The sequence below is a fragment of the Panthera leo genome, chromosome B2 (genome assembly GCF_018350215.1).
Source record: "Panthera leo isolate Ple1 chromosome B2, P.leo_Ple1_pat1.1, whole genome shotgun sequence".
In the NCBI taxonomy this organism is placed as follows: domain Eukaryota; kingdom Metazoa; phylum Chordata; class Mammalia; order Carnivora; family Felidae; genus Panthera; species Panthera leo.
This window is the reverse complement of record NC_056683.1, coordinates 100,458,606-100,481,438: the sequence shown is the minus strand read 5'-3', so window position 1 is coordinate 100,481,438 and position 22,833 is coordinate 100,458,606. Positions and strand designations below refer to the sequence as shown.

The 22,833-nt window shown below is 38.9% G+C and overlaps 1 protein-coding gene across 2 annotated transcripts in view; it reads left to right on the top strand.

Annotated features, from left to right (window-relative positions):
- LAMA4 (laminin subunit alpha 4) overlaps positions 1–22,833 on the top strand; it is a 143,607-nt gene that overhangs the window by 85,704 nt on the left and 35,070 nt on the right. For both annotated transcript variants that reach the window (XM_042939629.1, XM_042939628.1), the window contains exons 13-19: positions 3,902–4,050; positions 8,237–8,378; positions 9,131–9,227; positions 13,991–14,107; positions 15,722–15,901; positions 19,589–19,728; positions 22,390–22,566. In XM_042939629.1, coding sequence (XP_042795563.1) covers positions 3,902–4,050; positions 8,237–8,378; positions 9,131–9,227; positions 13,991–14,107; positions 15,722–15,901; positions 19,589–19,728; positions 22,390–22,566 — 1,002 coding nt within the window. The remainder of the gene's footprint in view (positions 1–3,901; positions 4,051–8,236; positions 8,379–9,130; positions 9,228–13,990; positions 14,108–15,721; positions 15,902–19,588; positions 19,729–22,389; positions 22,567–22,833) is intronic.

Genomic DNA, 22,833 nt, shown 5'->3' with positions numbered 1-22,833 from the left:
GGATTTCACGCCCCTCCGCCGAGACTGTTCTTGTCCACGTCATCAGTGAACTCAACATAACCAAAACCACGGTTACTTCTCCCTCCTCAGCATTCTTAGCCTCCTTGCTGACTAACCTTTTCTCCTTATTTAAACACTCAGAGTTTTCATCCTGGCTCCTCCAGTACCCTCCCCCCTCACCTGGTCCTCCTCCCACCTCATTGGAGAGTTTTTTCCAGCCTCCTCTGCTAGATTCACCTCTGCACATCCTCTGTGTAGTACATATTTTAGGCTCTGCAGGCCACGTATAACCACACTCCCTTTTATTCTGTGTGCGGTTTTTTTTAATTTTTTTGTTTTTATTTTTTACAGCTCTTCAAAAATTTAGATAATGTCCTTAGCTAGGAGCTGTGTAGAAACAGGCCTCAAGCTGTACGTGGCCCTGAGCTGTTGGTCCATCCCTGCTCTTGATAATGAATGGCTCCATTCTCAGTCCTGGGCCCTCTTTGGTACTTACCCTTTCTCCCTAGCTGATTGCATTGAATCCCATGGCTTTAAAGAACAATTATATGCATGACCCCACAATTTATACCTCCAGCTTTCATACTTCCACTGAGTTCCAGACTCATATCCAAATGCTTACTTAAAGTTTTCCAGTAAGAACTCAGAGATTTTATCTACCACTTAGATGTGTAATAGTCATATCAAACTTAACACATTCTGAATAAAACCTGCTTCTTCCCCACCTCAGTAACCGGCACAACCCCATTTGCTCAAATCAAAACTCCAGAGTCATTGTTGATTTCTCCTCTCTCCTCCTTCCCGTTTCGATAAGACCCATTGACCCTATCTCCAAAAGGAGTCCTGGTTTCTGACCACTCCTTTCGCTGCTTCTACTCTGCGGTCCAGGCTACCTCTTCTCCAGCATGAACTGCCAAAGGAGCCTCCTACCCATTCATTTACCTCCACTCTTGCCCCTCAAGACTCAGTCTCCATTCAGTAGCAGAACAATCCCTTAAAAATATTATTTCTCCCACACAAAAACCTCCAGTGAAACTTAGAGTAAGAAACAAGGTCATTTTACCATGGTTCCTAAGTGACCTGACTCTGACCCATCACTCTACCTCAATCCACGTATCTCTTCCCCACTCACTACCTTCCAGTCCACTCCTCTCTGTCACCCTCCAACTCTGCTCTATTTTTCAAACACACCACACTTTTCCTCACCTCAGGACCTTTGCACCTGCTGTCTCCAGATCTTCAAATGGCTAGCGTCCTTGTGACATTCAATGCAAATGGTGTTTTTACCTTCAATCACTCTCCAACCCATCCCACTCATACTATTTTATTCAAAATACTTTTTTCTCTCTGAAATTAACTTGTTCAATTATTTGACCATTTATCTATAATCTATATATTCCCACTAGGTTGTAAATTCCCTGAAAGCAGAGACTATATTCATAGTTACGCATTCTATCTCCTAAAAGAGTGCCTGGCACACAGTGGGCATATGCTGAATATTTATTTAATTAATTAATAAGTAAAGGTGGAATGTCCATGGTATTCTTTCTGCTTATACAACTAAATATAATTTTCTTCAAAGTTGTTCCCCAGATGATCTACCAAATAGCTAGAGACTTAATACTGTCTCCACAGAAATAAACCCTTTGTGCTAAGAACTATGCTACATTCTGAGAATACAAAAATAAATTAGACACAAATCTTGCCTTCCACAATTATGTAGTCTGGTGGGTGGAATAATCATGCAAAATTATTATAGTAGTGTGATACATGAACAGTAGAAATATATAACAACACTGAACTCATCCTGGAGAAATTAAGGATAGCTTCATAAAGGAAGTGATATTTCAGCTGAAACTGGAAGGATTCATAGAACTTTTCCAGGTGAGTCAGACAAAAAAGAAAGCAAAGTTATCCTGGATAGAGAAAATATTATGTGCAAAGGTACAGCGGCCAGAAAAAAATCGGGGAGCATTAAATCATCGGTTACTCGAGGTTTGACCATGGTACATAATGGCGTGGGGACGGGTGAGAAATGATGAGATTGGAAAGAGGAGGGATCAGTTGATGAAGCCACCTGAGTAATCAAATGTGTTCCTGCAGAGCAATTGGCTGATTTTGAGAGGGAAAATAACATGAGCAGATTTGCTTAATAGAAAGATGGCCATTCTTGTCGGATGGTGCAGAGTGGGTTAGAAGACTTGAAAGACTAGGCTGGCAGAGCTAAGTTAGATTATTCATAGAGGAAAGGTCTGAGTCAAGCCTGAGCAACACCAGCTTTTGAAGTCTCCTTCCTGGACAGTGAAAAAAGAGACCCAGGAGAGAACAGTGTCACAGAAGCTAAGGAAAGAGAGAGTTTTGGGGGAACGACAATGACTAACACCGTCACAAACCAGAAATAAATCCAGTACATAAAGCAGGAAAGTGTCGAATGGATCTGGCAACAGGGTGTCTGACACTGGGGACCTTGGCAAGAACCATTTCTGTGGAATGCACTCGATCAACAAAGAAAAGAAGCTGGAGGGGAAGCTAGAGTCAAGGAATAGGTTTTGTTTGTTTGTTTTTAATGGGAGAGGTTAACTGGGCATGTTTATACATGAGAGGAGCCACTAGTTAGGGAGCAAGAAGAAGAGAAAACAGGGCAGCATGCCTTATACAGAAAAGGAACACTTTTCCTCTTAAAATATGAGAAAGATGTACATGAAAATGTAGCTATAATAGGGTTTTCTTTGAGGGGAAGGGACTGAAGGATGGTGGCAAAGAGTTGTTTGTGATTCTTCTTTGTTGGTATTGGAGTCTCTGAGGAGAATAGTACCCTCTATCAGCGCCCAAGTTCTAAATGAGTTGAAAAATAAATAAAATTGTAAATACGAAACCCAAGAACATCACCTTCATTTCTGATGCAGCTAAGATGAGGACATGGCTTTAGGTCTCTTAGCCAAGTGGCGTGGCTAATACTCAATCCCAGAATTAGGCAGAACTGCCCACTCAGACAGGCAACATTGCAGGAATGTTCACATGGGGGTTCTGCCCAGAACAACTTTCATTATGGACAAACACAGGAAAACTCAGGCTTGCTACCAAGAGGCAGAGCGTAGAGTTGAACAGAGACTACACAGTTATTCCCCCCAAAATTTACCAATCAAATAAACCAGTCCCTTTCTTAGGAGCAGAATTAGGAAAGGGGTGGAGAGGTCTGAGGTTTCAGTGACTGAGCTCCCTTCATAAGGAGGAAACATCAGGAGTACAGAAAAAAAAAATTCCCTGCTACAGTTAGTTGATGTCTTCTAAATAAAAAAGAAAATAAAGTAATCTGCTTAGAATCAGTTGGAGATGGAAAAAGGAAAAGTTCATGGCTTAAGAATGGTGACAATGTCGAGAATCACTATTTGAGTGACTGGGAAAAATGAATGATGCTCATTAGATTTAGTAACATAGATATCATTAGTTTAATTTCTGTTTTTTTGGAGCAGTGAAGTAAAAACCAGACTGGAGTGGGTTAAAGAGTGAGTTAAAAAGTGATAAAATAGAGACAGCTAACATAAACACTTTTTTGACGATATTTTACTATACGGTGAATAGAAAAGTAAGGTAATAACATTGGGGAAATCTATGGGTAATGGAGGGTTTTTTTGGTTTATCTTCATTTTGTTTTGTTTTCAGGTGGGAGAAGGCAGAGCATGTCTGAAAGTGGGGGAAGCAATCCATAGAGAAAGAGTTAAAGATGCAAGAGAAAAAGATAAAAGTCTACTTGAAGTATTTTAGACTCGTATAGACCCGGCCTGAAATTTACTAAACCTCATGATAAGGAGGAATAGAGATTATCTTTTGGTGCTCCAAGGGAAAAAGATTTTAAGTCCTTCTATGTTCAACAATTTACTTTTTAAAACATTTTCTTTAGAATGCATCAGGGATTTATGCAGAAATAGATGGAGCCAAAAATGAACTACAAGGAAAGCTCTCCAACCTAAGTAACCTTAGTCATGATTTAGTCCAAGAAGCCGTCGACCATGCCCAGAACCTTCAACAAGAAGCTGATGAATTGAGCAGGTAATATCCTGTTTTTAGAAATGCAAATAACTACATAGAGTGAATAACTCATTTTTATTCAATTCCACATGTCAGAATTACTGGGATACAGATTAGCAAATTGGGCTTGGGGTTGTGTTTGTTTGTTCATTTGAAGGTTTGTTAGTTGGTCGGTCTAAGAGCCAGCCAATCATTGTTTATTGCAATTGCTTTAGGGAGAGTTTTTTATTAAAAAAAAAAAAATCTGTCAGATTAGAGGCCTGTGTTGTGAGGGGTGGTTCTGCTCCACAGTTATTAATAGGGGAACTAAGGCATTTTTATTAGGGACATAACTGCTGCACAAAATATTATCAAGTCCCTTCACAAGGTCCCAATTAGATCCCTCTACAAGGTCTAATTCTGCCACCATCACATATTTATTTCACAGACAGCATTAGCTTTCACACCCAAGGGTCTTAAGTAAAGCTGGTTAGAAGTTGGCAATACAGCTGACTTCTGTTATATACTCTGGACATTCTACAGTGCCCAGCAGGAACTGTTTGATTTCAACACCTGATTAAGAGAAAATCAATTGCCAATTTTCCTCACAGCATCTAGAAGAGAGTCCCACACCCTTTGGGCACTCAATTAGTGTTAATTGAAATGTACTGAAAGTCTGGAATTGAATTCATGACCTTGAAATGATAGGTAAATAATGAGATAATTATAGAGAAAGACTACAAATCTGGCAATTAGAAATAAGGATCAGTAAAGGTCATGGATAAATTAAGAACCAATTTAACTCTTGTTCAAAACTTAAACTACCTTTTTATTCCTGATTGTCAAAATTTTCAAATATCTCTCCAAATCTTCTGAGAATTGAAGGGAAGAGAGGAGAGAGAGAGAGAGAGAGAGAGGGAGAAATAGATGTTATGCAAAATCTTCATGTACAAAATGGCATTGTATCCACCTTAGCATCATGCTTCCAGTAAATGTGATTTTGATCAAGCCAATAAAATGGAGCTTGGATAAAATATTATTTGGATAATGTGCTGTATTGGAATAACATTGTTTTCGAGATTCCCTCCTATGGCTGTCTTCATTTTTCTTTTTTCTTTTTTTTAATTTTTAATGTTTATTTATTTTTGAGAGAGAGAGAGAGAGCACAAGCAGGGAAGGGGCAGAGAGAGAGGGAGACACAGAATACAAAGCAGACTCCAGGCTCTGAGCTATCAGCACAGAGCCCAATGCAGGGCTTGAACTCACAAACTGTGAGATCATGTCCCGAGCCGAAGTCGGACACTTAACGACTGAGCCACCCAGCGCTCCTGTCTTCATTTTCCTTTTACCCTTTATTTCAATGACTATGTCCTATTAATAGGGTTCCAACACATACTTTCACTAAATGCCACCCTGAAACAGTGTTCTAGGATGATTCTAAGTAAGTTACCCATGCTTTACATGAAAACCTGATCAGAAATATCAATCACCCTGAAATCACTTTTGCATTTAAGATATTTCAGACTGAATATATTCAGTGAAACATCCAAATTTCTAGATGTCCTCCCCTCAAAATGTGAATATTCTTCATCATCTATCTGGTGACCCAATAATTTGCTTCTTGTGCCTCAAACAGAAATAAACATAATTCATCAAGAAATTTCCATTTCAAAAGCACATTTTTATTTTGTGTATTGATGCAGTACCTGTTTTGTGCCTAGTAATGAAAACAGAGTATTAAAGACTTTGTTTCTTTTTTTTTTTAAGTTTATTTATTTATTTTGAAAGAGAGACAGAGAGAGCAAGCGGGGGAGGGGCAGAGAGAGAGAGAGGGAGAGAGAGAATCCCAAGCTGTGCTGACAGCACAGAGCCCAATGCAGGGCTTGAGCCCATGAATCATAAGATCATGACCTGAGCAGAAATCAAGAGTCAGACACTTGGGGCCCCTGCGTGGCTCAGTTGGTTAAGCGTCCACCTTCGGCTCAGGTCATGATCTCACAGTTTGTGAGTTCAAATCCCGCATCAGGCTCTGTGCTGACAGCTCAGAGCCTGGAGCCTGCTTCAGATTCTGTGTCTGTCCATCTCTCGGCCCCTCCCCTGCTCATGCTCTGTGTCTCTCTGTCTCTCAATAACAAATAAACGTTAAAAAAATTAAAAAAAAAAAAAAAGAGTCAGACACTTAACCGACTGAGCCACCCACGCACCTCTAAAGGCTTTGTTTCAAGCTCTTTCTTATATCTTAATATTCTAGCCAGCACAATTTAAAAATATTAATGAATACTTGTAGCATTTTATTCTTTCTATCCCTTTTTTTTAAAACTTGCTGATTTTACTCTCTGTGCCATTTCTAAGAACAAGGGCTTATGGGTAGGAAAAAGTGCCAAGTATTTGGATTAGAACTACCTCCGCAGAGCAGAGTTGCATTATGACTTTCATGGGCCCTAGGTACTTTTGCCTCTGTGGGCCCCTTCCTCCATAAAAATATTTAAAATTATATGTCATGATAACATTGTTATAAAAACTAATGTAATCATTTTAGTATCCTCATTGTTCTTCTGATTTAAAAAAAATTAAAATGAACATATCTTTGTGGGGCTCTATTATGCCTAATGGATAAGTCAGCCCTCCTGGAGAGGAAAGAATGATGACGACCTTGGACAAAAGAGAGGAAAGTAGCCAAAGCAATACAGAAAAAGTCACTCGGAGCCCAAAACAGCACACAGCTTAATAGGTCAGGACAGTTGGAAGTGGTGAGCCAGTGTGGGATCTGCAATGTCACATACTGGGTCACAGAGAATCTTCCGGAAGTTACTGATGAATAAAATGATACTAGCCATGAACTAAGCCATGAACTGAGAAAATGTGGCACTGGTGGATTTAAAACTGAATAAAATTGAGGGGCGCCTGGGTGGCTCAAATCAGTTAAGCATCCAACTCTTCATTTCAGTTCAAGCCAGGATCTCAGTTTCATGAGTTCAAGCCCCACATCAGGCTCTGCACTGTCAGCACAGAGCTTGCTTGGGATTCTCTCTCTCTCCTTCTCTCTCTGCCCCTCCTCCACTCGTGCTGTCTCTCTGTCTCTCAAATAAACAAATAAAATCAAAAACTTAAAGTTCTTTTTAAAAATAAATAAATAAAACGGAATAAAATAGAGACACAGGATTCAGGATGAGCTGCAGAAGTAAAGCGGTGCTTATATTATAGAGGAAAAAGTGTCAATAAAGTGAATTATTCTATGAATATATTTAGAATTTGAAATTCCAGTTCAAGAAATAGTTCCGGTATAATAATAAACCCTGATGTTTGTTGGATGACAGGCATGGTAGCAAGCATTTCACATATTTTATCCCTGTTGTACCTCACATCAATCCTCTGCGACATGAAGCGTTATCAGCCACTATGTGAGAGCGCCCTCTGCATGATGGGTACCCAAGAAATATTAGATGAACCTGAAGGAGTCCAGAAAGGGGTAAAGGCAGAAAACATGGTGTATGGGGCAAGGGAGGAAATGGGCATGAGTAGGGCTTTGCACTTCAGAGAAGCAGCTGGGCCGTAGGAGTGAGACAAGTCGTAACAACCTGTATCCTGGTTCCTTCTATAAAAAGGGAATAACAATGTCTACTTCATGGGTGTGATAAGAATTAAAGACGTACTATATAGAACAAGTCCAGCCCAGTATCTGCATATAGATGCTCAGTATGTGTCATTCCCCTTCTTAAGGGAAAATATGATGTTTTATAAAGTGAACAAAAGGTTAGGTAAATAGAGTGCAACTAAGACCTAACACCACGCTGTGGCTATGCACCCTCTCTGAGAGCCTTGGTTTCTTCTATGGGTAGAAAGTAACAACGCTGATTTGGGTAAGTAGGTGAGGGAGGACTGTGGGTTCATTCCTCTGCCTGACTGCCACAATATAAACAAGCCGTTGCTTGAAGAGGTGCAGAGGGCTGATTTAAATCATCATTCTTTTTTCCTGTGGCCACTGCCAGGCAAACAGCTTCCATGAAGCCAAAATGGGGTAAAGTCTTAGGGGCACCAAAGGCAGAGGAAAGCAAAGAAGATGTGCTCCTAGGAAAGGCAGCTCGGGAAAACCTTTCCAAGCCAAGTGACTTTAAATAACAGGAAGGAGGTCCCTGTGGTCCCGGAAGTATTCCAATCAAGCCATAACAATGGTCCCATTTCCCAAAAAAGTAAGAAAGAGAAAAAGGACGAGTTTCTTCTTTTACAGGAATTTGCACAGTTCAGATATGAACGGGCTGGTACAGAAGGCTTTGGACGCTTCAAATGTCTATGAAAATATTGCCAATTATGTTAGTGAAGCCAATGACACAGCAGAATTGGCTTTGAACATCACTGACCGAATTTATGATGTGAGTGTTCCCTTATTTTTTTAAGATTTTGTTTTGAAGTAATCTCTACACCCAACATGGGGCTAGAACTCACAACTCCAAGACAGAGTCACACGCTCCACCAACAGAGCCAGCTAGGTACACACACACACACACACACACACACACACACACCGAGTATTCCCTTATTTTAAAGTTCATTTACATGCTGCCGTTTCCCAGCTTATGAGTTTTCTGTTTTCTAATGTCATCTCTTGAGCTTCCAGTGTAATACAAATGGCAGAAAGGGCAAGAAAACTAAGAAAACAGCATTTTATTTGTGTTATGAAGGTTTCAGTAGTTCAAGATGTGCCATACTCCTGTCAGCAAATGCCAGTGTCTTTTTGACAGCATTTTTAAACCACAGTCCCTGAATAAACCATATTTAAGATTACCCCATGCTGATAGAGAAGTTGCTTTATGCATACATTCACATTTTTTCAACTCGAAAACTATTTATTGAGTGGCTTCTATTTGACAAGTACTTCAGAGGGGACTTGACCAGGCACTGTTCTAGATTCACTGAATTTTCCTTGAAAAATGTTTACCGTGAAAACGTCATGCACTTTATCTTTTCCTGTTCACATTTGACTTTGATTTTGAGCTATGGAAATGAAGTTGTACGAGTCTTGCTTGGTGTTTAGCAGAGAAACGGTGTCATTTAAATCTTCAATCCATGAGAAGTGGGTTTCTTCTGCTGTCATTCTTATTCTTTCCATACAATTCCTTTGTAGGCTGTGAGTGGGATTGATACTCAAATTATTTACCATAAGGATGAGAGCGAGAACCTCCTCAATCAAGCCAGAGAACTACAAGCAAAGACAGACCCTAGTAAATATGTTTTCTACCTTCCTTCTGATTTATAGCTGCTTCTCTCCTTTCATACAGTGCTTCTGCATGTGGATAAAGATTTCAAAATCCTAAGATTAAAAAACAAATGATCTTTTTTTTACATTATTTTCCACATTTTATTTTTTTAATTAATTTATTTATTGTTTAATTTACATCCAAGTTAGTTAGCATATAATGTAACAGTGATTTCAGGAGTAGATTCCTTAATGCCCCTTACCCATTTAGCCCATTCCCCCTCCAGCAACCTTCTGTTCTCTATATTTAAGTTTCTAAAAACAAATCATCTTTCAACTGAATAGCACATTAGTAGTTCCTGCTGAAATTCAAGGTATAAAAGAAGCAAAGATTGGATATTTTAAAATAAATTGTGGTTTTCAAAAAAAAAAAAAAAAACCTTCCATGTAGTGAAACATGTGGTAAATACTCTTGCTAATAAAGTAGGCTAATTAATAGAAATTTACCATAAATACCAATTTTCATGGAGATGATGCCATTAAATACACTTAACACTAAAACTATATTGGACATAAGTCAGTCTTCCTTGGACAATTCAGAAGACCCTTTAAATTTTTACATGAATTAATGAATAAGCATTGGGAGAGTTAGGAAGATAGGACACCACACAGCCATCTGGTTATTGGCTCTTTTCTGTATTTGTGTTCTACAAGTTTACGATATTTGGGACAAGCCTAATGGCCATATGGGAAGAAGCATTTCCAAAGGCTAGTGTTTGCGTGTGTGAAAGCAAGCCCATCCAAAATGGGAGAGCGAAGAAAAAATAAAAGTGAAATCATTTTTGTCAATTCTGAATCTTGGGAGCTACTCTTAAAAACAATTGCAGTGATTAAGAATTTCACTAAACATTAATCATCTCTGAGCCAATGACCTCATACCTGAGTATGGGGGCTCACTGACTAATGAGGATGGAAATCCATTATCCAGCTAACTTCTAACTACCACCCAAAAAAAAGACCAAGTTTGCAACAAAAAACGTCACATAATTTTATCAAAGCAATCAATCTCAATTCTAACCGTATGTTTTCTTTTTTTTTTTTTTTTTACAAAGAGCACTACCTAGAGAAAAAAATGCATTTGTTTTCTTATATGCTAAATATTTAAACAGCTATGATAAAGCAACTATTGTTTTATGCTTGCTGGGTAAAGAAAGGCAATAAAAATGTTCTAGTTAATTATATAAGTCTAATCTTGAACTTACTTTTTAGAAAAGAATTAGAATATTACCTGCAAAAATTGAGAATATTAAAAGTAAAATATATTTTTTACTGAAGTATGATTAACATGCATTGTCATATTAGTTTTGTGTGTACAATACAATGATTCAACAACTCTGTACATTGCTCTGTGCTCATCACATTAAGTGTGCTCTTAAAAAGGAAAATATTTTTAGGTAAATGTTGCCATGTCTATATACTGCTTTGTTTCTTGTGATGTGAAGACCAGAATATGTGGATCTTCATGACAGTGACTTAAATATTTTATCCTCCTTGATAATTTGCAATTTTCTTAATCTTGTCATTATTGAGTTATTGAACCTCATGAAAACAATTTTTCTTTTCTGGTAATGGTATCTCTTCAAAGTTCTATATTTTAAGTACAGAGAAAATCTCTCCGTATAGGTCTCTGAATATTTCGCAGTGCTGGTCACGTATTTCATGATCTTGTTTGCTTAAATTTCTTCACATATTTGTTTGCAAAAGGGACACCAATGGGGAGTTAGGACTGCGTGGACCAGAACTTTGCCTCCCTTTAGATAACACACATTGGTGATATAAATTCAGATTTTCAGATTAAACTATATTCATCTACTGAGTTTCATTACAATTTCAAATTACTGTTAATTCATTTCCAAATGACTTTCAACAATTAGTAATCTTTATATCCCAGACTTCCTTTTCTTCATTATCTCTATGAAATAGTTAGCAACCTATAATAAACTCAGGAAGCTGCTATTTAAAGGAGAATTCTACTGAATTCATTTGTAAAATGAAAAATGTTTATGTAAAACAATAAGTTTCAAATAGGACAGACTTTTTGTGAAACATTTTTTTCTTATCAACTTCCAGCCCAAAGTAGAATTTTTTTCACCTATTTTTATCAAGGGCTCCAAATATAGAGTTGAATATATTCTTTCTTGGTGTATCAGTCAGTGTTTTTTGCAGCTATAAGACCCAAAAGGAAGAGCTGAAAAGATTGTTTGTATTAAAAATATTTAAAAAACAAAACTAAAAGAGGGAGAGGGGATATAATTCAAGTACAAAGTATGTTTAAGTCCCTCCTTAAATTCTGGAAAATTTTTGGCATTACCCAGAGGAAATGAGAAAGACGTGCTTGTACTTTGTTTACATTGTACTTGGTGACAGAATCAATTCAGCATCACTCATTGTATACCCACTATACACAAAGGGGGAAGATAACCAAATAACAAAGCAGCACGCAAAGACCGTATAATAGAAAGAGAAAGTACACCATGGGAGACAGTATATTTACAAGCCTATAGGAGAGAAAAAGAGTATAATAGGAGGTGAAGAAATTATTTCTCTGTCTGTCAAAAAGCATAAAGTTCCTGATGCTTTGGAAGTAAACAAAGCATGAACCAAGAATTCTTGGGAAAGTTCATCCTTCAGTTCAGACAAGATACTACATCATGACTTGCTTGGATTTGCTCCAAAATAACCCATTATGATTCTATGCTATAAGCGCACTTTCAAGAATAGTTTTGTAAGAAAAGACTAAGAACATCTGATAGGCCTATATGTAAATAATGTGTATACATTTAATCAGTCATTAAACCCTTCCCACAAAGAAATCTCAAGGCTCAGATGGCTTTCCCCGTGAATTCTTCCAAGCATTTAAGTAACACCACTTGTGTATAAATTCTTCCAGGAAACAGAAAAAAGAGGAAATATTCTCTAACTTGTTGTATTAAGCCAACAAAACTAAGATACAAAACCTGATAAGAACATTATAAAAAAGGAAAATTACAAGCCACATTCTCTCACAGAGATGTGAAAATTCTAATCGAAATATTAGCAGATCAAATCTAACACACATAGAAGTGATAATACATGATCAAGTTAAGTTTATTCCAAGATTTCAGGGATAGTTTAACATTTAAAACATCAATAGTAATTCACCACATTTTAGGAATATGGGAGAAAATTCATATGATCATGTCACCACATGCAGGAAGATCATTTACCAAAACTCAATACCCATTCATGTTTTTAAAAAACTTGTAGCAAACTAAGAATACAAGGAAACCTCTGTAATCTAAGAAATAATAATAAAATAATGGTCATCAAGCATATTAATACTGAAGTATTTAAAGTTTGCCCACTAAGACTGGAAACAAGACAAAGATACCCCCCACATTACCAATTCAGTGTGTAAAAAATCTGGTTTAATTCTATGTACAACAAAATTAGAAATTAACTTTGTAAAATAACACCATTTACAATATCATAAAATACCTAGGAATAAAGCTGATGAAATATAAGATCTCTAATCTTATTAAAGATGATCTAAATAAATGGAGATCAAAATGAGAATTTAGATCTAAATAAAAATTAATAAAAACTGTATTTATTAACTAGAAGACTTAAATTTGTAAAAATGACAATTCTGCCAAATTTATCTGTAGAGTCAATATAATACCATCTGAAGTACCAGAACTGTATGCATATATAGAGGATGACTCTAGAATTTCTATGGAAATGAGGGTGGGAGGAGCTAAGAAGCCAGCACAATCCTTGAAGAATAAAACAAAGCTGTAAGACTTAAACTACCAGATATTAAGACTTCTGACTCTACAGAAATTAAGACAGAGATACAAAAGATGTAGAAAATTACAATACTGTATCATTTCTTTTGAATAAAGCTTAAGAACAGACACAACTGGGGCGCCTGGGTGGCTCAGTTGGTTGAGCGGCCGACTTTGGCTCAGGTCACGATCTCGCGGTCCGTGAGTTTGAGCCCCGCGTCGGGCTCTGTGCTGACAGCTCGGAGCCTGGAGCCTGTTTCCGATTCTGTGTCTCCCTCTCTCTGACCCTCCCCCGTTCATGCTCTGTCTCTCTCTGTCTCAAAAATAAATAAATGTTAAAAAAAAAAAAAAAGAACAGACACAACTAACAGAGATAGCATTCAGAATAGTGGTCATCCTTGGGAAATCACAGAGATCCCAGGAAACTAGGAGGACCAATAATGTTCTACTTTCTTGACTTGATACTGCTTATATGCTGTGCTCGGTTTGTGAACATTCATCAAGCTGTGCATTTATAATGTGCCCCTTTTCTAGATGTATGTTGTACATCAATTAAAATTTTATTAAAACCATAAACAAGAATTCTTCTTATATAACAGTCATCACCATAAATAGAGGTAGATCTTTTCTTTTCAGCTCTTTATCAACCATGCTGCTAGGAGTTATTAGTCACAGCAGTGCTATATTTTTCAAAGAAGTTAGCCATTATCTCTAGACCTTTCACGAGTCACTTTATGGCATCCTAAATCATTCCCAAGCAGTGTTACTACTTTTCTATAATCCTGTACCTCTTAACTGAGATGCCACTTTCCAGAACTGGTGTTCTATGTTCATATCATATTGAGAATTTTACAGATGATTCCGTGATATAGATCAGAATTTTCCTTGTTGAAATGGAGATGTTTTGTTCCCCCTAGCATCTTGGCTTTACTGGTACCTTTTTTTGGCTTCTTCTCCATAGGTAACGATGAGGCAGTAGCTGATACCAACAGGCGTGTGGGTGGAGCTCTAGCAAGGAAGAGTGCTCTTAAAAACAGATTGAATGATGCCATTAAGCGACTACAAGCCACGGAGAGAGGTAAGGATCACAGACAAGAACTTAAGCTTCATCTGTTTATTCACTGGGATTAAAATAAAACTTTGAAGAAGGAATACATGACTCCTTATCACTCCTTTTATAAATAAATATTGTTTTCTGATGACAAAAGAAACTATGTTCATCACACACACACACACACACACACACACACACACTGAGAAAGAATTATAAAAGCTATAATCATACCATCTAGGGGTGACCATTAAATCTGAGAGCATTTTCCTCCTATCTTGTGTGTGTGTGCACACACGTGCATGTGTGTTTTAATGGGATCATGCTGCTTATACTGTTTGGTAACCTACTTTCTTGTGGACATCATTCTTCATTAATAAGCATGCCCTAATCTGATTACTGGGTTTCTCTGGCCCTAATTGTTACATGCCGTGTCATTCTTATGGCACAAGTAGGGAGACCAACAAGCCAAATAGAGACACAAGAGCACTCATTTTGCCCAGTCTGGGACTACAGTGGCATCTTAAGAAGATGGGCTTGGGAAGATGGGCTTAAGAAGATGGGCTTGCCTTCCCTGGTATAGTGAAAGTTAACAGATACTGCTGGATGAGAGTGTTTTACTACATGGAGCAAATCCAACTACTGTACCAGAGTGCACCAAAACCCCAGCCAGGGGGGTATCTTCCATCGAGAATCCCTGTCATCAGCACCATCAGAGCTACGACATACTAGCCACTGGACTGTGTTTTACGTACATTCTGTCATGTGGGAAAATATCACCATTGCCTTCAGATGAATGTGAACCCTGAGGCTTGTCAAGGTTTGGGAGCTTGCTCCAAAAGGCACAGCTCCAAAAGGAAGCAGACCCAGGATTCAAAGCTACATCCGTCGGGGTTCAGATCATGTGAGGTCGAATTAAATATTTCTCCACTTAAACAAAAAGAAAGCCTCAACCTCACCTGAGTGATTTTGATTACAAAAGTAATACATGATTATTATAGAAAAATGAGAAGATACAGATAAGAAAAAAAAAGCACAAAAGAAGAAAAACCTTTTATAATCTCGTTACCTAGGAAAAAACACTTTGCTGTAAACTTACATTATTTTTATTTTAAATATATAACTTTAATGAAAATAGAATGCCACTCTATATACTATTTGGAAACTTGCTTTTATTATTTAAAAATAATTTTCCTTACTAATTTACTTCTGTACTAGAGCATCATTTTTATGGGAAAAGGTGCTCCACACAGAAGAAAGTGATATTTACAATGCATTTCAGACATAAACATATTATGACTTAAAATCTCATATGTGTTTTCTGTGGCTTTCTCGCAATGCCTCTAACCTGAAGAGATACTAATTACTTTTTTTAATCTACTCCTAATTTGAAAATGTTTTCAGTGAGCTGCATGATTTTAATAAGACTCTAGAGTCTTTCAAGCTCATTTTTTAATGCTACTTAACAATTTTCTTCTGCATCTAACTTACACTATAATTAACATACATTTAAAGGTCTTTGTGCAGCTTAAAAACCCAAAAGCTCAGGTCTGTTTTATCCCAGTGATTAAATGGATGGTAATGTTCCCAACCAATGTCCTGCTTCTCTGCAAAGTGAATGTCCCTGTGCTCTGTGTGAAGGTGATGCTCAGCAGCGCCTGGGTCAGTCAAGGCTGATCACGGAGGAAGCTAACAAGACCACAGTGGAAGTCCAGCAGGCAGCCGCCCCGATGGCTCACAATCTGACCAGCTGGTCGCAAAATCTGCAGAATTTTGACTCTTCTGCTTACAACACTGCAGTGGCCTCTGCCAGAGATGCAGGTATCATGGTTTGCATCCAGTTGAGGAACTGGCCATTAAGTGCAATACATCCGTTCGTTAAGAAGGCAGTTTGCTTCATTTGGGTTTTAGATTGGAATATTGTAGAAGTTAGCTTAGGAAAAAAGAAAAACTTTTGTTCAGTTCATCTATCAATATATGTATGTGTGTGTGCATAGGAGATATATATATTTCACACAAATAGACACTAGATAGATGGGTTAAGAATCATTTTTTTTCCGAATGAAGTAATGGCAGCACTGATATTTATCAATGTAAGTTTGATCCTTTGGGGAAGAACGTCAATCACAAAATGTTGGTTTGCATTTTAGAAAAATATTTACTAAACTGCCTTGCTTTTTCCTTACCTAAGTAAAGCAGGTTATTACCAACAAGTACTGACTATGGCGAAACATAATGGAAGGTTCCCATTAAGAAGAACCATTTGGGGGCGCCTGGGTGGCTCAGTGGGTTGAGTGTCTCAGATTTCAGCTCAGGTCAACAGTTCTTGAGTTTGGGCCCCTAGGCGGGCTCTGTGCTGACAGCTCAGAGCCTGCTTCGGATTCTGTGTCTCCCTCTCTCTGCCCCTTCCCCAGCTCGCTCGCTCTCTCTCTCTCTCTCTCTCCCTCTCTCTCAAAAATAAACATAGGGGAGCCCGGGTGGCTCAGTCGGTTGAGCATCTGACTTCAGCTCAGGTCATGATCTCGCAGTTCATGAGTTCGAGCCCTGCATTGGGCTCTGTGCTGACAGCTCAGAGCCTGGAGCCTGCTTCAGATTCTGTGTCTCCCTCTCTCTGCCCCTTCCCCACTCATGCACTGTCTCTCTCTGTCTCTCAAAAATGAATAAACGTTAAAAAAAATTTTTTTAATAAATAAACATTAAGAAGAACCATCTGTTAGCCAGCTTGAATACAGATTTATAGCAATGATAATGAAATATTCTGATATCTCCCTAATTTGTTTAGTTACACATAGATTAAAATCACATATTACTACATTTATTCTGTCTTCTGCCTCTTAAATATCAATGTCTTTGTCAATGACTAGAACTTTTGGTTCCCCAGCATGGCTTTGCAGAACATAATACCTTCACTTCCAGTTACCTTCTGAGTTAAGAAACAACTTTACTAATCCACATATGAGCCGCCTGTCACTAGAAATTTTATTCCGGGTCACAAATATCCATTCCCATAACAGGAAGATAAGTCTTTTATGTTCATCTTTTAAGTATATATCTTTTAAGTACCTGGAGTAATTTCTCCATGTAACCACTCATTTAATTACTTTTAGAACTTGATCGCTAAAAGATTTGCCTACATGACATCCAACATTTGCATTTATAAAGATAGGGCCAAAGGAATATTTACTAAATCTGTGTTAAGTTTTTTTCCTCCTTCTTCAGTCCAATCCATGATTCCAGTAATCCAGAACTAGCATTAATTGAAATTGTTTCAGGCCTCCGTGTTTTCCTCAAAGAGCATCTTGTGGTTCAAAGCAAAGTAAATGAAAGAGCATACCACAGTATAAGAGACCTTATAAAGACTCTAATATGGGGTGCCTGGGTGGCTCAGTCAGTTAAGCGGCCGACTTTGGCTCAGGTCATGATCTCGCGGTCCGTGAGTTCGAGCCCCGCGTCGGGCTCTGTGCTGACAGCTCAGAGCCTGGAGCCTGTTTCAGATTCTGTGTCTCCCTCTCTCTGACCCTCCCCTGTTCATGCTCTGTCTCTCCCTGTCTCAAAAATAAATAAAACATTAAAAAAATTTTTTTTTTAAATAAAAAAAATAAAGACTCTAATAAAAGGTGACTCCCTTTCTCTGACAAAATTGAGGACAGGGAAACCCTGTTTTACATACATTTCCATAATCAAAATTTAATGTACTACAATAAATATACTTTATTACCTGTAATTTTTAAAGACTATTATACCATAAAATGGCTATTGTAGTCAGTAATCCAAACAACAAATATTTACCTCTGTATTAATCAATACGATAACACAAGTAAATTGCTATTATTTTACTTAATATGATAAAGATATTAATTGATGTCATATTAATTATTGATTAATTAATTATTATCATATTGATAATATGATATATTATTTACTTAATATGATAGAGAAGCACCTTACTTCCTAAATAGAGAAAAGAAACATCCTTGGTCCTCACTGACATATTCTCCTGAATCTGAATTTAGTTTGGTTCTAGTAAGAAGCTTACTCTTTTCCAGCTCTTAATGCTCAATGACCTTGGCCCTGCTCTTAGCTGGCAAACACCCAAAAGATGTTCATTCTCTAGTACAGTGGTTCTCAAACCTTCATATGCTTCAGAATCACCTGGTCCTCACTCCCAGGGTTTCTGATTCAGCAGGTTTGCGTTGGAGCCCAAGAATTTGCATTTCTAACAAGTTCCTTGATGATGCCGATGCTGCTGGTCTGGGGAGCACACACTGAGAACCACTGGTCGAGTTCATGAAACCTTAGGGAAAGTTGTGTTTTAGGCTTCTCTCATCAAGCTGTATGCATATAATTTGTTCTCTTTTCGATGTGTGTGTCATTCCTTAAAAAATAAATAAATAAATAACCTACACAGTTAGTGTGATGTCCTTGTACCATCCCTTTTCTGGGCCCATAGACTTGGAAGACTCAATTTATCATTATTATTATTATTATTATTATTATTGATGATTAATTATTTTAACCGCTGTTTTAGTGAAATCACTATATAGAATAATCTTGCCCACCCTCACCTTGGCACGACTGCCACTTTTCTGGGTGCTTGATTGTTCCTTCCATCTAGCTCCACTTCCTCTTGGACCAGTGCAGTGGCAGTGTGATGTGTGAACAGGAATCCTGGGGGATAGCCTCTTCCACCTCCTTGTGCCCAGCATTCCTTGTGACCTGTTGTATCAGTTCAATTAGAAATGCAAGCAGAGGGGCGCCTGGGTGGCTCAGTCAGTTAAGTGTCTGACTCTTGATCTCAGAGTTCATGGGTCCAACCCCTGCGCTGGGCTCAGGCTGGTAGTGCAGAACCTGCTTGGGATTCTCTTTCTCCCTCTCTCTCTGCCCCTCCCCTGCTCAGGTGCACACACTCTCTCTCTCAAATAAATAAGTGAACTTAAAAAAAGAAAAAGAAATACAAGCAGAACCTGTGCTGTATAGCGTGCTGTATAGTGAAAGGAACACCTGTAGATTTGTCATGGATCCTGCCCTTTAGAAATGTACGTTATAGGGGCGCCCAGGTGGCTCAGTCGGTTAAGCGTCCGACTTCGGCTCAGGTCATGATCTCGCAGTTTGTGAGTTCCAGCCCCGCGTTCAGCTCTGTGCTGACAGCTTGCTCACAGCCTGGAGACTGCTTCAGATTCTGTCTCCTTTCTCTCTGTCCCTCCCCCGCTCACACTCTGTCTCTCCCAAAACTAAATAAGCATTAAAAAAAAATTAGATATGTAAGTTATAAGTCAGCTTACTTTCCATATAATTTTTAGAACGATATATGTTATAAATGCCACGAAGTAGTAATCGCTTATGCGTTGGGCTTAACTATTCGTTTTGCAGGATTGCAAATAATTTCTTATAGTTCTAACAGAAGTAACCATGTGTTTGTTGTCTCTTCACCTGATACCTTAAATATAGTTAATATTGGTTGATATAGTTGAGCTATTTCCTCAAGTGGTTAATTTTTATTAACTGCAGTAAGAAATTTGACAGAGGTTGTCCCTCAGCTCCTGGATCAGCTTCGCACCGTAGAACAGAAGCGGCCTGCAAGCAACGTTTCTGCCAGCATCCAGAGGATCCGGGAGCTTATTGCTCAGACCAGAAGCGTCGCCAGCAAGGTAACAGTGAAAGGCATCTTTGTCAGTCAGTCGGGGATAGTGAGAACATGAAACTGAACTGCCAGTCTCGAGGCAGCTTCCAGAGCCCGGAACCTTCCTACTGTATTGCCCAGCTCAGTAGTTCTAAGCTGCATCTGGATCTGTTCATTTGAATTGCATGAGGAGCTTTAAAAACTAAACCAATTCCTGGTCCCAACCTCAGAGCAATGCATCAGGCTCTCTAGAGGATGGGCTCAGCACCTGTATTTTTCAAAAACTTCCCAGTGATTCTTATGTGTAGCCAAGATTGAGGGCCACAGGGGCGCCTGGGTGGCTCAGTCGGTTGGGCAACCGACTTCAGCTCAGGTCATGATCTCACATTCCGTGAGTTCGAGCCCCGCATCGGGCTCTGTGCTGACAGCTCAGAGCCTGGAGCCTGTTTCAGATTCTGTGTCTCCCTCTCTCTCTCACCCTCCCCCGTTCATGCTCTGTCCCTCTCTGTCTCAAAAATAAATAAAGGTAAAAAATAATAATAATAATAATAATAAAAGATTAAGGGCCACAGAGTTAACTAGTCAACAAAGCTCATAGAGCAAAAGAAATCGAGTGAAACCAACCCCAGTAGAAGACTCAATGTATTATTGTTACTATTATTAATTATTTTAACAGCTGTCTTAGTGCAATCACTGTATAGAAAAATCTTGCCCATCTACCTCTTCAAGGAATTCTCAGGTACAACACTGATGATATGAAGCCTTCACTGACCTCCCCCCATAGGCTTCCCTGGGGAATCACAGACCACATAAACTGGACAATCGCAACGAAGACCCTGCCCCGAGATGCTTGCACAGAGGCAAAGAGGCAGCATCCTATTTAGAGCTGGTGGTGGAAGGCACATGCCCTGACACGGCCGTCAGCATTTTCAGTGTGGCAAGTGGGTCTTTTTTTTTTTGGCCCTCTTTCTCATTTGTGTTTTATTAATGTATAGACCAGCATCATTTTTACAGCCAAATTATATGGTTTTATTTTCTCAATTGCGAATTGGCCTGATCAGACCATTGGCCCCTAAGTGCTGACAGAAAGAAGTAGCTGGAAATCAACTATTTTGTAATAGAGGAGATTAGTATTGGTCAATATATCCAACTTTTGAATGATATATGATAATTGGTCCCACCCCACAAATCGCCATTGTTAGGTTCCTTGGAGAACCTTTGAAGAAAAGGTGATGGTGAAGAAATGGCATTTCCAAAGCTAGGTTTCTGTGATGGCTTTCTGGTAATTTTGTTTAAATGGGGAAGAAGTTGGGCGCCTTAATCACCTAAAACCATTTTCTAAAGAGGCTTGGCAATGCCTTGGGGAGCCCAGTTGGCTCTTCAAAGTGAGACAATTTCTGTGCAGATGTATTTCCTTCTCAGACTCAATTTTTACCAAAAAAATTTTAATCCCATAAACTGTTTATCAAGATGATTGATTTGTATTCAACTAGCAACATAGGACAGCTGTACTGTAAGCACTTGGGAATATCATCTTGAACTTATTGAACATCAGTATTAACCAAATCAATATTAAATAATGGATATAAATACATCTAATTATTCAGAAATATTTGTATGACATGGTTATAAAAAGTCCATCCACTTCTGAATACTCAGAAAATCACCCTGAACCAGTTCAGCTTTTCCTATTGGGCCTCTCCGTAGATTTCATCTACTGAATTATGCTTTGTTGTGATGCCTTTCTGAGGATCATTATAAGAAATATCTTAAGGAACTCATCATTACAGGAATGATAATGATAGAGCCGGGAGCTCAAAGTACTTTAGAGATATTATCTTATTTCATTCAGCAAAACTTTTGTCCTCACTTTACAGTTGAAGAGACTGCAGGTTAAGTGACTTGCTTGTGATTACATAGCTAGTAAGTGGCAGAGCCAGGTTTAAAGATCCCATTTAAGACCTCAAATCTGGGGGTGCCTGGGCGGCTCAGTCGGTTAAGCTTCCGACTTCGGCTCAGGTCGCAATCTCGCGATCCGTGAGTTCGAGCCCCGCATCAGGCTCTGTGCTGACTGCTCAGAGCCTGGAGCCTGTTTCAGATTCTGTGTCTCCCTCTCTCTCTGACCCTCCCCCGTTCATGCTCTCTCTCTGTCTCAAAAATAAATAAACGTTAAAAAAAAAATTAAAAAAAAAAAGAGACTTCAAATCTGGGTGTAGACCCCTCCCCACTGTCCAGATGTGATCAAGTATGTTCCTCTTATGAAGCCCCTGAGGAGAAAGTCTTAGCCATGTTGGTACCCAAGATTAATTATACTTCTCCTGATCAACTAATTGTTAATTTTATGGGCCTTGCGAACAGCATAACTGACCAGGTATCCCATCAAGCTCTTTAGTTCACCCCAACCAAGTATGTAGTTCATTGTGGAAGTCGTATTTATTCTCGCCTTGGATCTGCTTTGTCACTTTCTTTGGCTCCCTTCCCTTCACCCCACTTTAAATTTAAACAACTATATTATAATCTGCCTCAACTCCTTTCTCCCACAAGGTGAGGACATAAAGGGAACAAGGGCCAGGAGGGGAGTAGGGCTCAGAGAGCCCATAGGAGCTGAGGGAAGCCTGTTGGGAACCATGAGAGAGAGCTATGCCTATTTCTGTGGGGTGTTTTTAACAGAATAATTGTGTAACTCCAGATCCAAGTCTCCATGATGTTCGATGGCCAGTCAGCAGTGGAGGTACACCCTAAAACCAGTATGGATGACTTAAAGACCTTCACGTCCCTGAGCCTGTACATGAAGCCTCCTCCCATGAAGCAGCCAGAACTGGCGGGGGCTGCAGACCGGTTTATCCTGTACCTCGGAAGCAAACACGTAAGAGCACGACGTCTTAAAAGAGAGAACACAGTTAAAAGGAAAGATAGGTGCTCTTCTCTTGCCTTCAAACCAAAACTACCTATGCAAACAAATTGAATTCCCATTCACTCACAAAGTAGAGCTCACTCTAATGCCAAGACTCTAGTAGTGATTTAAAGACAAGGAATTCCTTCCCTCTGTGGGATATTTCGGGGGCTGCGTCGTTACCAGCTCCACACTGCTACCTGAACGTAGCATTTCAAAGACTTTCCCAACACAGAGGCC